This window comes from Platalea leucorodia (assembly GCF_965183815.1).
Source record: "Platalea leucorodia genome assembly, chromosome: 20".
NCBI lineage: Eukaryota > Metazoa > Chordata > Aves > Pelecaniformes > Threskiornithidae > Platalea > Platalea leucorodia.
Window position 1 is genome coordinate 1,337,879 of NC_138842.1, and position 13,309 is coordinate 1,351,187.

General features: G+C 52.4%; 1 protein-coding gene across 1 annotated transcript in view; it reads right to left on the reverse strand.

The window, feature by feature from the left end:
• KIRREL3 (kirre like nephrin family adhesion molecule 3) overlaps positions 1-13,309 on the reverse strand; it is a gene marked incomplete at both ends in the record, with an annotated part of 334,100 nt that overhangs the window by 51,180 nt on the left and 269,611 nt on the right. The window contains 2 exons of the mRNA XM_082330666.1: positions 9-159; positions 3,856-4,013. Of these exons, the coding sequence (XP_082186792.1) occupies positions 9-159; positions 3,856-4,013 (309 nt within the window). The remainder of the gene's footprint in view (positions 1-8; positions 160-3,855; positions 4,014-13,309) is intronic.

A 13,309-nucleotide genomic window follows, 5' to 3' on the forward strand; every position in this document is an offset into this window, starting at 1 on the left:
GTACTCACGCTGGATATCAATGGTGACGGAGGTCTCCTTCCCGCTGGGAATGGCTTTGTTGGTGGCGCGGCAGACGATGCTCTCCCCGTTCTCAATGTCGGAGGGGGCGATGAAAAGGGTGCTCATGATACTCTCCCTCTTGCCGTCACGGAGAAGGGTCTGCGGGGGGAGAAACAGAGATGAGAAAAGGCAGTTTCCTACAGGAGCGGGGCCCGTGCCCTGGCCAAAAGTTGTGCCAGGCTCTGCACGCACACAGCTAGCCCTCGCGCGTAGGAGTTTCTCAGCCAAGCAGCGCTCTGCAATAACAGTTCCTCTGGCTGGAACCTGCCAAGAAGCCTTAGGGGAATAGCAGAGACAAATTTCACCGCACTTCCCTGGGAATTGGGCACTTAACTCCCATCTGTTTCCCTCCAGCCCTGCTGTGCCCAGCCCTGGGAATCACAGCTCCAGCGGGATACGTGTCACCTGCTGTCCTGGGGAAGAGGGAGCCGGGGGACAGAGAGGGCAACCGGCTTCTTGAACCTTCTGTCACCTTCTGCACCTATGCCAGGTGAGGGCAAAAAGCTGCCTGGGCCACTTTACATAGCGATGAGCGGTGACGCCGGCCGCCAGCAGCACGGGACTGATCCTGGCCATGGGTCCCTGGCTGCCGTGCAGTGGTCCAGCCCAGCCCATGGTAAATGATCACCATTCCTGGCTCGCCTCGTGCTGGTGATCGCCGTAACGGACACCCGAGGATGCTGGAGATCCACAGCCTCAGGCTTGGTACAGCAGTGGTTAACCAGCTCTGTCTGCTCAGCTTTGGCACCTTGTTTCTTCCCTGGACTTATCTGACTTTGACTTCCAGCCGTGGTGGCCTGCCATGCCTTTATCGGCGAGCCCCGGGAGCCCTGCCTTATCAAACTCCTAATCCTCCTGCAAGCTCTTACAGACCGTGGTCACGCCACCCTGTAGCCCTGTCTTTGGTAAGCTTTGAGCCCTCGGAGGCTCTCAAGATGTTGCATGGTTTTCAATCTTTTAATCATCCTCTGGGCTTTCCTCTGACCTCTCTCCAGTTTATCAACACCCTCCGGGGACCAGAAATGCCAGAAACACAGCTTTTCCCAGCTGCTGATAAATGCCCATGGATACACCCATCCCGTAACTATGTATTTTGGACCCTGCCGGACAGTTTTTCTCTCTAAGTCTGTATCCTTCAAGTTTCCTCCTCAAAATGTAAGATAAATGCTTTACTGAATTATAAACATATGGCAGCAAGACTAATGCTTTCACCACCTGGGTTCAGCGTGACACAGCGTTCATGCACATAGGTTTGTGTCTCTCTCAGGCACCAGACAAGGCACGGTGCTGAGCAATTGCCACCACAATCAGCCCAGAAGCTGGGGAGAAGCAGGCCCAAGACGTCTCAGTACGTGATTGTCAGGGTCTGAACGCACCAACAGTCCTTAATTTCCTTGACAAACCTCATCTGGGGCCTCTACCCAAGAGCTCATCACCCAGGAGCTGTATTTAAGCTCTGGCTCTGCTGGTGTGGGTTGGGTTTTCTGGCTTGGCTTCAGAGCTGTCTCATTAGTATGGACTTTTTGGAGATTGCTGTGCTGTGGTTGACCCTGCTATGACCACCAAACCTGCTCTGCTCCACGGGTGCTGTGCCCTTGGTGGTAAGGATGCTGCCCTGTGTGCCCTTCCCTTTTGGAACAGCCCTGCTTTTGCTGCTGAGGATGTGGTGAACCCCAAACCTGGGTAGGACCTTCCCAGCGTACCCCTGAGCTCTGGGTCGGCCTCCGAACCCTGCAGGATCCTCTAACACCCCCTATGGCTATAGGGACCATTCCCTGTCCCCTTCAATAGGGATTGGGGTGAGTATGGGGGTTTTTGGCCAGCTGTGGCTATTCTATACTGCCTGGCTGTGATTGCGGGGGGCTGCGTATTAATCAGCTGGTGGATTGGAAATTTAGAGAAATAAAGAAATTATTACTTGGTATAAATGGTTTCAGGCAATCAGTAACCTGGACAGCGTTTCTTCTTGGTTGACTGGAATATCTGGAGCAAATGAAATCTGAGTTGGGCTTTAGTTTTATTGAAAAAGCAGAAAGAGAAAAACTGAGGTGTGATCTTAAAGGGAGCCTCAAAAGGGAAAGGTTTCTCAGACCCCCCAAAATCAAAACCTCCCATTCAAAAAACAGCTGAAATTGGCTGTTTGTTTTTCTGAGGGGTGTTTTTCTTTTTTTTATGTTTCACAAAGTTAAGACAGTCACAGAAATGGCCACATTAGGGTTCCTCGTGCATGTGTGGGGACTGTGGTGCCTGGGGTGATAAGCTCTGATGCAGCTGGTGCTGGCTGACCCCCCTGTGCGTGCCCGGCCCCAGAGCATCGCTCTTCCCTGCTTGTGGCAGGGAAGCGTTTGTGGAAGTGCCTCATGAAAATCTCCAGTAAGTCAGGAGAAACCGAGGTCCCCCATCACCAGATGGGTCCCCACCATCCCTCTGACCCCGAGAAAAGGGGAAGGTGCTTCCCCCACGCAGAACAGGACTCCCCCTCCAGACCATCCCTGACAGCTGCTTAAAATGCCATGGAAATCTCTGTACTGTGTATGAGGTGGAGCTGCAGCCTGAAAGCTCTGCTTCAGAAGATCTTTTTCTTGGAAATATTTTAAAGAAAAATAAAGGAGGGGTGTTCTTTCTTTTCCGATACCCATTACTTGTGGGTCTGAAAGGGAAAGGGCTTAATGTTGGCTCCCCTGGGGCAGGTCTGAGCAGTCTGCAGTGGAGAGGAAGGCTTGGGTGGAAGAGAATAAGTTATAAACAACTGCATGTCAATGGCCTGGATTTTAATTAATTCCACTTGATTTGAGAGAGGGAGAGGTCAGTTCTTTCTGGCTTTAATTAGTGCTGCCTCTTGCATTGCATGCAGGGAGAGGGGGCAATTTTCCCCTCTGTTCACACCCAGCAGCTGCAAGAAAGCAGCCCAGCTCCAGCTGAGCTATCGGTGTGCTCTGCAGAGTGGCAGGGAGGAGGAGAGGAGGGAGTTCTGGCTCCTCCGCTTTTCCAAGCGGATGGGGATGTTGCTGGAATGAAGCTGGGTGGAGGCTTCACAGTGGTAGCAGAGGGTGAAATGTTTATTAAAAGATCTTCAGGAGCTTGAGGGATGCCTTTGACTCCTGACTTTGAAGTTTGCTTGCGTTACAAATGGCTGCAAACTGACCCATTTTATGTCTCAAATTTTGTTCTTTAGAAATTTTCATTAGAAACGTCAAATGTTACTGAATCTTTAGCGCTTACCAGACATCAGGCATCTATAAACAGGAGAACGTGTGGGTACCCATTCTGAGCACGCTGTTGATTGCTCTTTGATGTTTTCCTTTATGACCCAATAAAGGCTTTCTGTTTAAATTAAAAAATGCCAACAACCCTGACAATTCTTCATGGAAGATTGCAGTTGGAGGAGGGAATATATGTCACTGCAACCACCTTTCGATCCAGAGGTTCTGCCAGAGCCAAGGCCAGTGCTGTACGCAATACTAACACCACACCCGGGTGGGATTTTGGGGGGACAAGGGGGCATGCCAGGCAATTATAAGCTTTGAGAGGGTACAAAGGGCCAGCCAAATTCAGAGCAGAGCCCACTTTGGTGACAGCTTAGTTTCTCACTTGCATCTTCCTGACTGTTTTCCGTCCAGCCTCTCCATCGGGAAGGTTGTACGGGGTGATGGAGGGTGAGAGTCTCAGCTCTGCAGAGCTGAAGGCGCTGCCCGAGATGTTCTGGGGCTGTGTGAAGAGTAGTGCCAGGCCTGGCACACCTTTCTGAAGCCAGGGAAGAGCACAGCGTGTGTCCCCAGCCCCGTCCTGCCTCACCTTGGAGTAGGTGGCTCCATTGATGACTTCTCCTTTCCGCATCCAGATGATGGAGGCTGCTGGCTTGGCGTTGTCCGCATGGCAGGTCAAGTTGAGGGGGTCTCCTGCTCTCAGGCTGATGATGGGCCCCCCCATAATGACAGGATCATCTGGAGGAACTGCAAGGAAAAAGCACAGAGGAGACAATGTCATTTGCTAGCATTAAACCAACCTTCCTGGAGTTACCTGTGGGGTTTGGGCTGCCAGGACTGGCCTGTGACCTCTCAAACCTCCGTGGCTGGCTTTGGTGGGGCTGTGGCAGCGTGCAACCCCATCTCACCACGTTACAGCCGGCTTGCCTTTTGCTGCTCACATGGAAGCTGTGCCCCAGATTTGAACTGCAGCGGCAGAAACTGGCTGGAGTTTGAGAGGGGACGTGGGCCAGGTAGCCGCTGGAGCTTTGCAGTAATATGAGAAATCAAGTCTGTGGTAGAGAAATCCACCGAGGGCTACTAAATACTCAAACACCTCTGGCCCAGGATGTCCCTGAGCTGCAGACTCTGGGAGGATGGTGAGTATTTGCAGGAAACATCCCTGTTCTTCTATTTCTCCCCAGGCAATGATAGCTGGCTGCTGCTGGACACGGGGCTCGGAGGGGCTTTGGTCTGACCCCTGTTCCTCTGACTGCAAATTGGAAGGTAGGTGAGCGTGATGTGGAGGAGAAGGGCAGGGGAGTTGGGTTCAGACTGTTACCTATTGCACTCGGGGGGGAGAAAACAGCTTATTACGGGTGTCAGGAGCATGGTTTCCAGCCTGCCTGCCTTTGAAGAGGGCTCCCTTGCCAACCCTCCATCACAGAGGGATGGAGAAACCCCTGAGCGCTCCCTTGCCCTGCTTTGATTTCCCTGCTGCTTTTGCTCGTCGCCTGCGCTGCCGTCTCGCTGCACAAAAGGCTGTGAAACTCCTCTCATTCGGTCAGACTCCCTCTCGCCATGCCGAGTCTTTTTAAGCGTCTCCCTCTGAAAGCAGATTTTGCCGAGGATGTCAAGGAGACATTTCAGATCTCAACCTTCCTTTGAAACCACTTCAGCCCGACAGCCTGTGGGAGGCCGCGTCCTCGTTACAGGACGCGGCTTTGCTGGTATCACACAGCCCCTGGGCATCTCTTTCTTGTGTGGGGAAGCTCTTTGTGCCAGCGACAAGGATGGATGGGAAGCAGGAGACGAGGGGCACCTGAGCGCGGCTGCCTCTTTTGTGAGTAGCTCTTGAAGCCTGGCATCTCTGAACACCCCCAGCATGGTGAGAGATGGGAAATTCAGCTGGAGAGAGGGGCTGCCCTCTCATCCTGCAGTGAGGACCTTTCATCTCCGCTACCCTGGCTGGGTCAGCTCCAGCCAAGACCTGCTCTGAAGATGGGAGAGGTCTACAGCTGTCAGTCCAGCTCTTCCCAACCAGATCCTTTGGGCAACCAAAGGTCTTGCTAGAGACAGACGTGTCGCCCGGCCACCTCGTGGCCTGTTTCAGGAGCTCTTGGGGCCCCTGCAGCATTGGGAAGCCAGCAGAAATGCAGAGGACGCAGTGGAAAGGCATCCCCGTTGCAGCCCCTCTTGCCCGAGCAGAAGAGCTCGTGCCAGCAAAGGGTGTAGGAAGAAATTGCTGCTTCACACCCAGCTCAGGAGCAGGCGGCGAAAGCCTCCTACCCTTCAGCATCCTTACCGAGGGGATGCAGCCAATTTTTCCACCAAAGCGGAGCTGCTTTTGTTAAAGTCGGTGCTGTTTCCCTCTCCCCGAGCTGGCTGGCACCAGGCTGAGCTGTGCAAAGAGAATGTTGAAGTTGGGCTTTGAAATCCCCAAGCATGTCTCCGCTTCTGCTCCTGAGCTGCCCCGGCGTTTTAGCTGGCTGAGAAATATTTAAAAACTCCTCACTGGCTCCTCCAGTGCCGGGTTGAATTCGGGAGATGGGAAGGGATTATGTTCTCTGACAATTCAAAGGTGGCTGCCTGCATCGGCAGAGGATTTGTAGGCAAGGCAGATGTGCTGGTTGCACACAAGGCTGGTCACATACACATCTGCCAAACGCCGTGAGTAATGGGATTTTTCAGCTCAGTGGGTGGAACCCAGGGACCGGGGCGGGGGAAGCTTTTCTACATGGATCCAAAATGTACATTTTTTCAGGGTACAAGAGTAGAAAAAAAAGTGAAAAAATCTGTGGTTTGGGTTAGTCGAAATGTGTCAGCCCCTGAATATGAAAATGTGGAAAATTCTCCTGAATTCTGATGTTATTTAACTATTAAGGAAGTATTTCTTTCCACTTTTTAAACAACAACCCCTGCATTGGGTGAGTTTATACTGTTTTTTAAAAAAAATGACATTTTTCAATAGTGTGTTTTCCCCTCACTGAAGCTATTAATTGAATTTGACCTCAGCTTGTAAAATATTGGAAATTCATCTTGTGGAGCAGGGGAAAAAACCAACCCACAAGCCTTTCTCTGAAGAGCATCTCGGAATTAAATGAAGGGCCTCTCACGGTGGGTTGTTTAACATTCCTGACTGGTGTCCTGTCCCGCTGGCTGACATCTGAAGGATATTTTTTTGTAATCACTGGCTTAACATCAGCCCTTCAAAGCAGTCCGGCCTGTCCCTTAGCTGCCCATGAAACCTAGGGGACATGGGGCAAGGAACAACCTCACGCATGGAACCACTTGTGCCAGAAAACCTTGTTTTCTAACCCATTTTGCTCCTGTTTCTCTCTATTGAATTAGCAGCAAGACTTGGGGAGCTGCTTAAGGAGATGAGAAGGAGAGAGAATGGGTCCTGATTACGTCTTCCCAAGTAAGTGGTTATCATCCCGCAGTTGTTCATGTAGCCATGAATTATTGATGGTCTCCAGGCTCGCTAACCAGGGGATCTGCTTGGGGTCTGATGAATAGGAATCAGCAATGTCTCCCAACAGCTCTAACTTCTGCAAAATGAAGGATGGATGTATTCCTTCCCCAAACTCAAACTCCACCCTGGGAGAGGAGGAGGAGGAGGAAGAGAAGAATGAAAGATAAAAAGAGGAGAAGAAGAAAGGAGGGAAAGCAAGAAGCCAGTAGCGTAGAGCCATGATCCATTATTCATCCACTGTGCTCCCAGGATTGGTTATTATTATAAGGCACCACTACAGAATCTGGTCTCCTAATTTTTAATCATGTAGATGCAGAAGTGCTAGCCTTTCTGATTAATTCAGGGATATAAATAGGAAGAGTTGTTTGGGGTTGGGGGGGGTTTATTCCTGACAGCAAAGAAAAGGGAGTTAACCTTTACATGCCTGGAAAGTTTAAAAAGAGAACGGAAGAGAAGGGATCCATGATGGCTCAAGCCCACAAGAGTAGGAATGAGCTGGAGAGATGGATGACATGCAGCGGCTTCTGGGGTGGGGGTCCAGACAGATGATCCCCACATGGACATGGCACTGAGGCCTTCTAGGGTGGGAGGTGAGTACGAGCCAGCAGTGTGCCCAGGTGGCCAAGGCGGCCATGGAGGGGCTGGAGCGTGGCCAGAGCAGGGCAGCGAGGCTGGGGCAGGGGCAGGGGCTGGAGCACAAGGCTGGGGGGGCTCAGCCTGGAGAAGAGGAGGCTGAGGGGAGCCCTCATCGCTCTCTTCAACGGCCTGAAAGGAGGCTGGAGCCGGGGGGGTCGGTCTCTGCTCCCCAGGAACAAGCAATGGGACGAGAGGGAACGGCCTCAAGCTGCGCCAGGGCAGGTTTGGGTTGGGTATTGGGAAAAACTTCTTCCCCGAAAGGGCTGTCAGGCCCTGGCCCAGGCTGCCCAGGGCAGGGGCTGAGTCCCCATCCCTGGGGGGATTTAAAAGCTGGGGAGCTGTGGTGCTTGGGGACGTGGTTTAGTGGTGGCCTTGGCAGTGCTGGGTTAATGGTTGGACTTGATGCTCTTCAAGGTCTTCTCCAACCTAAAGGATTCTATGAGCTAAGGTCTCCCGTTCCTCACGGTGCACTCAGGACCTCAGCGGGGGAACTGTTCTTGTCTTTGCTGCAGACACAACTTTCCAAAGAAACAATGACAAACTGCTCCCCATCAAAACCTTGATTTTCTTCTCTCAAAACAGAGGGCTTGCTGACATTTTTAAACCAGCCTTGGACAGGCATTAATCTGTTCTCCATAGCTGTGGGCTGCTTGGACAAGCAAGGACAGCTTGGGGTCTCTGCTCCTTGCCCTTTGGAGTGCTTTGGGAAAAGCCTCTTTTACAGCCCATCAGCATAAAGAAATACAAATAAATGTGTGCGCTCTTGGGCTGTGCATTCACCAACTTCTTAAATTAGTTGGCTAGTTAGAGGCTTTCTTGCATACAGTCCTGTCCTGCAAGACTTAACCGTATGATTAATCAATGAGCCCATGCAGAATTATTCAGCACCGAACTAATACCCCAGGCTAACGCTGCAGCTTAGGCTAAGAAATAACATCACTGTCTCTAAATGCTCCCGGCAGCTGGACAGCATTGTGGTGAGCAGACAGAGCCTCAATTATCAGCAATATTTATTGAGATAACAGGATCCTCCAGGCAGAAGTCAGCTCCTGGAAGTGGAGAAAGCAAAGAGCCCTCCAGCCACCAGTACTTCTTGCTAGTTAAGGCGGCCTGCTTTTTTTTTTGTGTTGTGGCTGGTACCTCCTTGCTGCTGGGTTTGTGTAACAAACCTCCTCTTCTTGGGACAGCGTTAAGAGGTTCAACCCGAAATGCTCACCGGTAGGGAAGGGCCACCCAGCTGCTGGGCTGGAGAGGCAGATGGTGAGATGGTGAGCAGCCCCCGAGGACTGCTCGGGGCCGTGTATCTGCGAGTGATGTTCAGCTGATGTTAGACTCGGCACGCGTGTCCCCCGAGGAATGAGATCCCTTGGGTAAGCATTGCTGATGCATTGCTCATCTTCCCTAAGAGACCTCGAGGCTCTGGGCTCATCTTACATGCGTGCTAAGCAAATAACAGTGACGAGAAGATGCTCTTGGTGATCACAATGTGCTACAAACCGTTGCAAGGTGCTTTCTAGCCCCAAAGCTGAGTCTAAGTGTAGACCAAAAGCATCCCCAGCCCTCCACAGTGGGTTGCTGGCAGTACCTGGGGGGCCCGCTGCCTTCCAGCGAGCTGGCGCTCGGTGAGAACGCGAGGCCCCATGAAGATGATGAAGCCAAGCTGAACAAGGGTACGTTTGCTCCTGTATTTTGTTTCTACAGTAAGGAAAGCGTGGGGAGCCCCAGGGAGACAGCCCGGAGGGATTCAGCTGGCTTAGCTGACCCTCTCATGCAGCGAGGGTGGATCTGGAAGCTTTGCTCTGGTGCGGTGAAGTGTTTGTGTATTCAGACATCGCATCGCAGGCTTGTCAAAGAGGCATGTTTGCCTCTTGTAGACAAGTCAAGCTGATGAGGGCATCATAGTACACTTGCTCTGGGTGACTGTACCCAGGCGCTGCCCTGATCTGCATACAGCTGCTTGCTGCGTGGAAGTTTTTGCAATACAAACCCTGCAGAGAGTGTTTTCCTTTGCAAATCCCACCTCTGCTCCATGCTGGGGCATTTTCTGAGTTCAGGTTTGCTGGCTGGCAAGGTGCTTGTGAAAGAAGCAGGATTCAACCTGCAGCCCCTGTGGTCTCCTTACCTTCCCAGGAGGATCCTGTCCTGCTCCAGAAAGGAGCAGGCGCTTGCCCTCTGCAAGCAGTCAACGTAGCAAGGCTGGGGGGGGTCTGACTTTGACAATAAGCCTGGTGTTAATGATGTTTAGCAAGTTAATTAGCTGCTCTATCATTTCTGTGCTCTATTTAAGACTGGTGGATCACCTCCTCTTGATAACCGCAGGGAACTGCCTCCTCTTTGACACCAGTGCCTGCTTTCCCCGCCAGCCTTGGAGGTGCTTTGCAGAGGCCGGTGGTGTTGCTCTGCAAGATGCTCTTGAGATCTTGGGTGGGTTTGGCCACTCTCACGCATGTCGAGCTGGGTTTGGGATGCAGAGGAAGGCTGTGGAGCTGATCAAAGGGCAAGAGCAGCTTTCCTACCAGGTGAGATCAGAAGAGATTGGCGTGCTTAATTGGGAAAAATGAAGGCTGGGAGACTATGCCTGGTTGCAGTGAAAGAACTGGGGGAAGGTTGGGAGGAGATGAGGGGGGGGGAAAAAGCAGGAAAATTTGGACACTAGGGAAGAAAGAAGGTTCTCTGTTTCATCAAGATCTAGGATGGCTTCCCAAGAGGAGGAAAAGGGGCTAGAAAACACCACTGCTTTTAGGATGGAGCTTGCTACGCTGGGTAAGAGAATCGCCTTATAGGGATTGTGGTTTTGGCAGGGGTTTTCCAGCAGACTGCCTAGGATCTCACTGTATTATCGAGCCTGAAGGCTACAAATTGTGAGGGCCTAAACCACTGCCGAGCAGCTTACAGCTACATGAATGTTTAGCTTTTCATTTATCAGGACTTTACACATTTAGGATTCAGGTTTCCAGCAGCTCTAGGAAGGCTATAAACAGGCTCTTAGGTTTTGTCCAGCACTTTAAAGGCTGAGATTTTTGCTGTGTCTGAGTGCTGTCATGGGTTATGTTTTTCAAGGCAGCGCTAACTGGAGACTTATGGCAAATCTGTGGGGCTTGGTGACCTGGGCTCTGGAGGAAACCTAATCCTGGGCTGCAATGGCATCTTCTCCTCAACCATCTCGATATGCATTCGTTCTAATCTCCCTGATGCAATTAGGATCGAAGGTGAGGAGCTTTGGCAGGTAAGGAAAAAGGGACAATACAGAGCAAGTGGTCCGAGTTTGCAAAGGGGGTCAGTCGCAGGGCTGAGAGTCCCGACTCCAATGCGTGATTTTTCCTTGCTCCAAGCACGACCGGCCAGATTTTCCTTTGCGTCCTACATCTGAAACCTGGAGACCGTTTCTGTCTGCAGGCTGCTCAGCAGGATGAGGTTCAGCTCTTCTGCAAGGAAAATAATCGGCAAAGCTGCCTGTGTCCTCCTTCCCTACATCAGCCAGGCTGCAAAAACTCAGTCCGTGTTGCACACTCGATGTACAGAGGCCATGCTGGCTGCGGTGCCAACACTGGCATCGCTTCAAAGCGTACAGCCTCCCACCCGTGTGCTGCCAGCCTCTGGCCCTGCCGAGGTTGGCGTGGGGTGGCTGGCTGGGTGTTTGGAGGATGCCCGCATGGCTGGCACCCTTCCTGCGGCTCTCCCGTGCCCAGCCCTGGCGGGGTCACCCACCCTGGGAAGGGTGCGAAGGGGATGGGGCTCTTGTATGGCAATTGCACGGTTTGTGCAGTATAGATGAGGCTTAACGAGCTGCCCCAGAGCCCTTCCTCAGCCAGGGAGGGACAGCAAGAGGGGGGATGTCGTGTCTAAGGTCCTCTGTGTCCCCTGCGTCTTCCCCAGCCTACCGCCGCCCTGCGGCTGGAGCTCTGCTGCCTCGTTCTTCTTGCCAACCCAAGGGAGCTGAGCCTGGACAGCCTGAAAAATGCAGGGCAGCTGCGGGTGCCCTCGGAAAGGCACCCGGCTGCTGCTGAGCGAAGGAGGAGAGGAAACAGATGCAGGAGAACAGCACAGCCTGGGGAAAACACGCTAAAATATAAATCAAAAGAAACAAGTGGAACAGGGAGAAAAATAGTGATGAAAGTTTAAATAGTGCATCTTTTTCTCGGTCCTATTTGTCTTGTGGCACTTCAGTGTGTGTGTGTCTGAGCGGGAGGGAGGGCGGGCTGCCCGCGGTGATGCCTCCGCTCCATCCCCAGCGGACACCCGGGCAGCTGGTGCGGGGTGACAGCACCCAAAGCAACCTGCGTCCCCGCTTCCCTCCTGTCTCTGCAGCGGAGCGTGACGCGGGGACGCTCCCCACATTAAGAAGCTCATGGGAAACACTGCTAATATTTCCAACCCCCCTTTTTTTTTTCCCTTAATGATTAATCTCTGTTTCCATCCAGCCACTGAAAGGCCCATGTTTTCTAGATTTCTTTGGGTCAGTAGGCTGGATTTCTCTGGGGGAATGCAGATTCTCCTGCTGGAGAACGCAGATTCCTCAAACCCAGGGAAGCTTTGCAGAGATGGCTTCATTTCATGGCAGCAAAGCTCTGCCTGAACTCGCCAGCTCGGCTCAACTTCCCCACTCCCTGCCCAGGAGGGGCTGCTCTTCCCCCACCGAAGCCCCCGCCGGGCCGTGTGGAGGGTTATCGCTGTCACCCTCTCTGCTTTTTCAAGCTGAGAGGGGGTTTGGTCCCAGATTCTTTCCTAGAGAGTGTTTTAAATATTTGATTTTTCATGTCAGATTGGAATTAAACCAAACTTTTGAAATCCTTTGTGAGCCCTGGCTCTGGGCAGCATCCATTTTTGGAGAAAACATGATCAGATCCGACACAGGATAACTGAGCATTTGTATTCTACTAAAAAGCCTTTCATAGGAGGGGAAGAAAAAAGCTTTGGCAAACCCCTCCAAGCTTTAATAAAGAGCCAGATGCCGCGCTTGCAGGCGGACAGGTAGCCGGCTGGGTATTGATTGTGTACTTGAAATATTCTCTCTGCAATGAGTAAGAAACTTAAAATTTCCTTTTCCAGTTGAAAGGGAAATACAACCCCAGCAAATACATTGCATTTACCAGTTCCTCATTTAATTTTCCCAGTCAAGTCGGTGTTTGGATGGATCACGTCAACTGCCAAGCCCTAATTCGGGTCCTGAAGTCTTCGGAGGGAGCTGTTTTGCTTTGCTTGTGTCTACGCTAAGCTGCCCCGGCCCTCCTTCAACCGAAGGGTATTGCTGACCATTACGGAGCGAGGCGGACGCGTGACCCGTGGCAATCGTGAGTAATGGCTCCAATTCCGCCCGTCGGGGATGGAAGCAGGGCAGGGTAAAGCTTCCCAGATGTGTCGGGAGGGACGGGATAGGAAGGGAGGAAAAATTATTTGCCCGACTGGCCTTGTTACCACTGTAATAATCAAATTCGTTCATACGATCCCCTGTCACACAGGGAACTGCGTATCTCAAAGAGGGGAAACTGAGGCACAGACTATGCCGTCTGCTTAGGTGGAAGTGAAGCCGCCCTGCATCCCAGGCTTTCCCAGCCGGATCAGCCCCTTGTCCCTGCTCCCGGGCGAGCTCTGCCCTGGGACCGCGGCAGTCCCATGCTGGGAGCAGGGCACGGCCCCCATCCGTTTCGGAGGGAGGGCAGAGGTTTGGGCTACAGTTTAAGACACCTTTGGGGGTGATGCTAAAAGTGAAACAGCACAGCCTTGCGTTCACCTGTCTCGGAGCCACCAAAGGCCGCTCGGCTTCTCAGTCAGCAGGCACGGAGAGGGAGCAGGGACGTGGCGGGTGAAGTCCCCGAGCCCGCGGGCACCGGGGAAGAGCCATCCTGCAGAAAGGGCCTCCAAGCACATCCCTCTCTACCGCAGCCGCAAACCACCCCGGATACCCACCCACAAAGAGAAATACAAAGGGCTAAAGGAAAAGATGGTGGCGTAG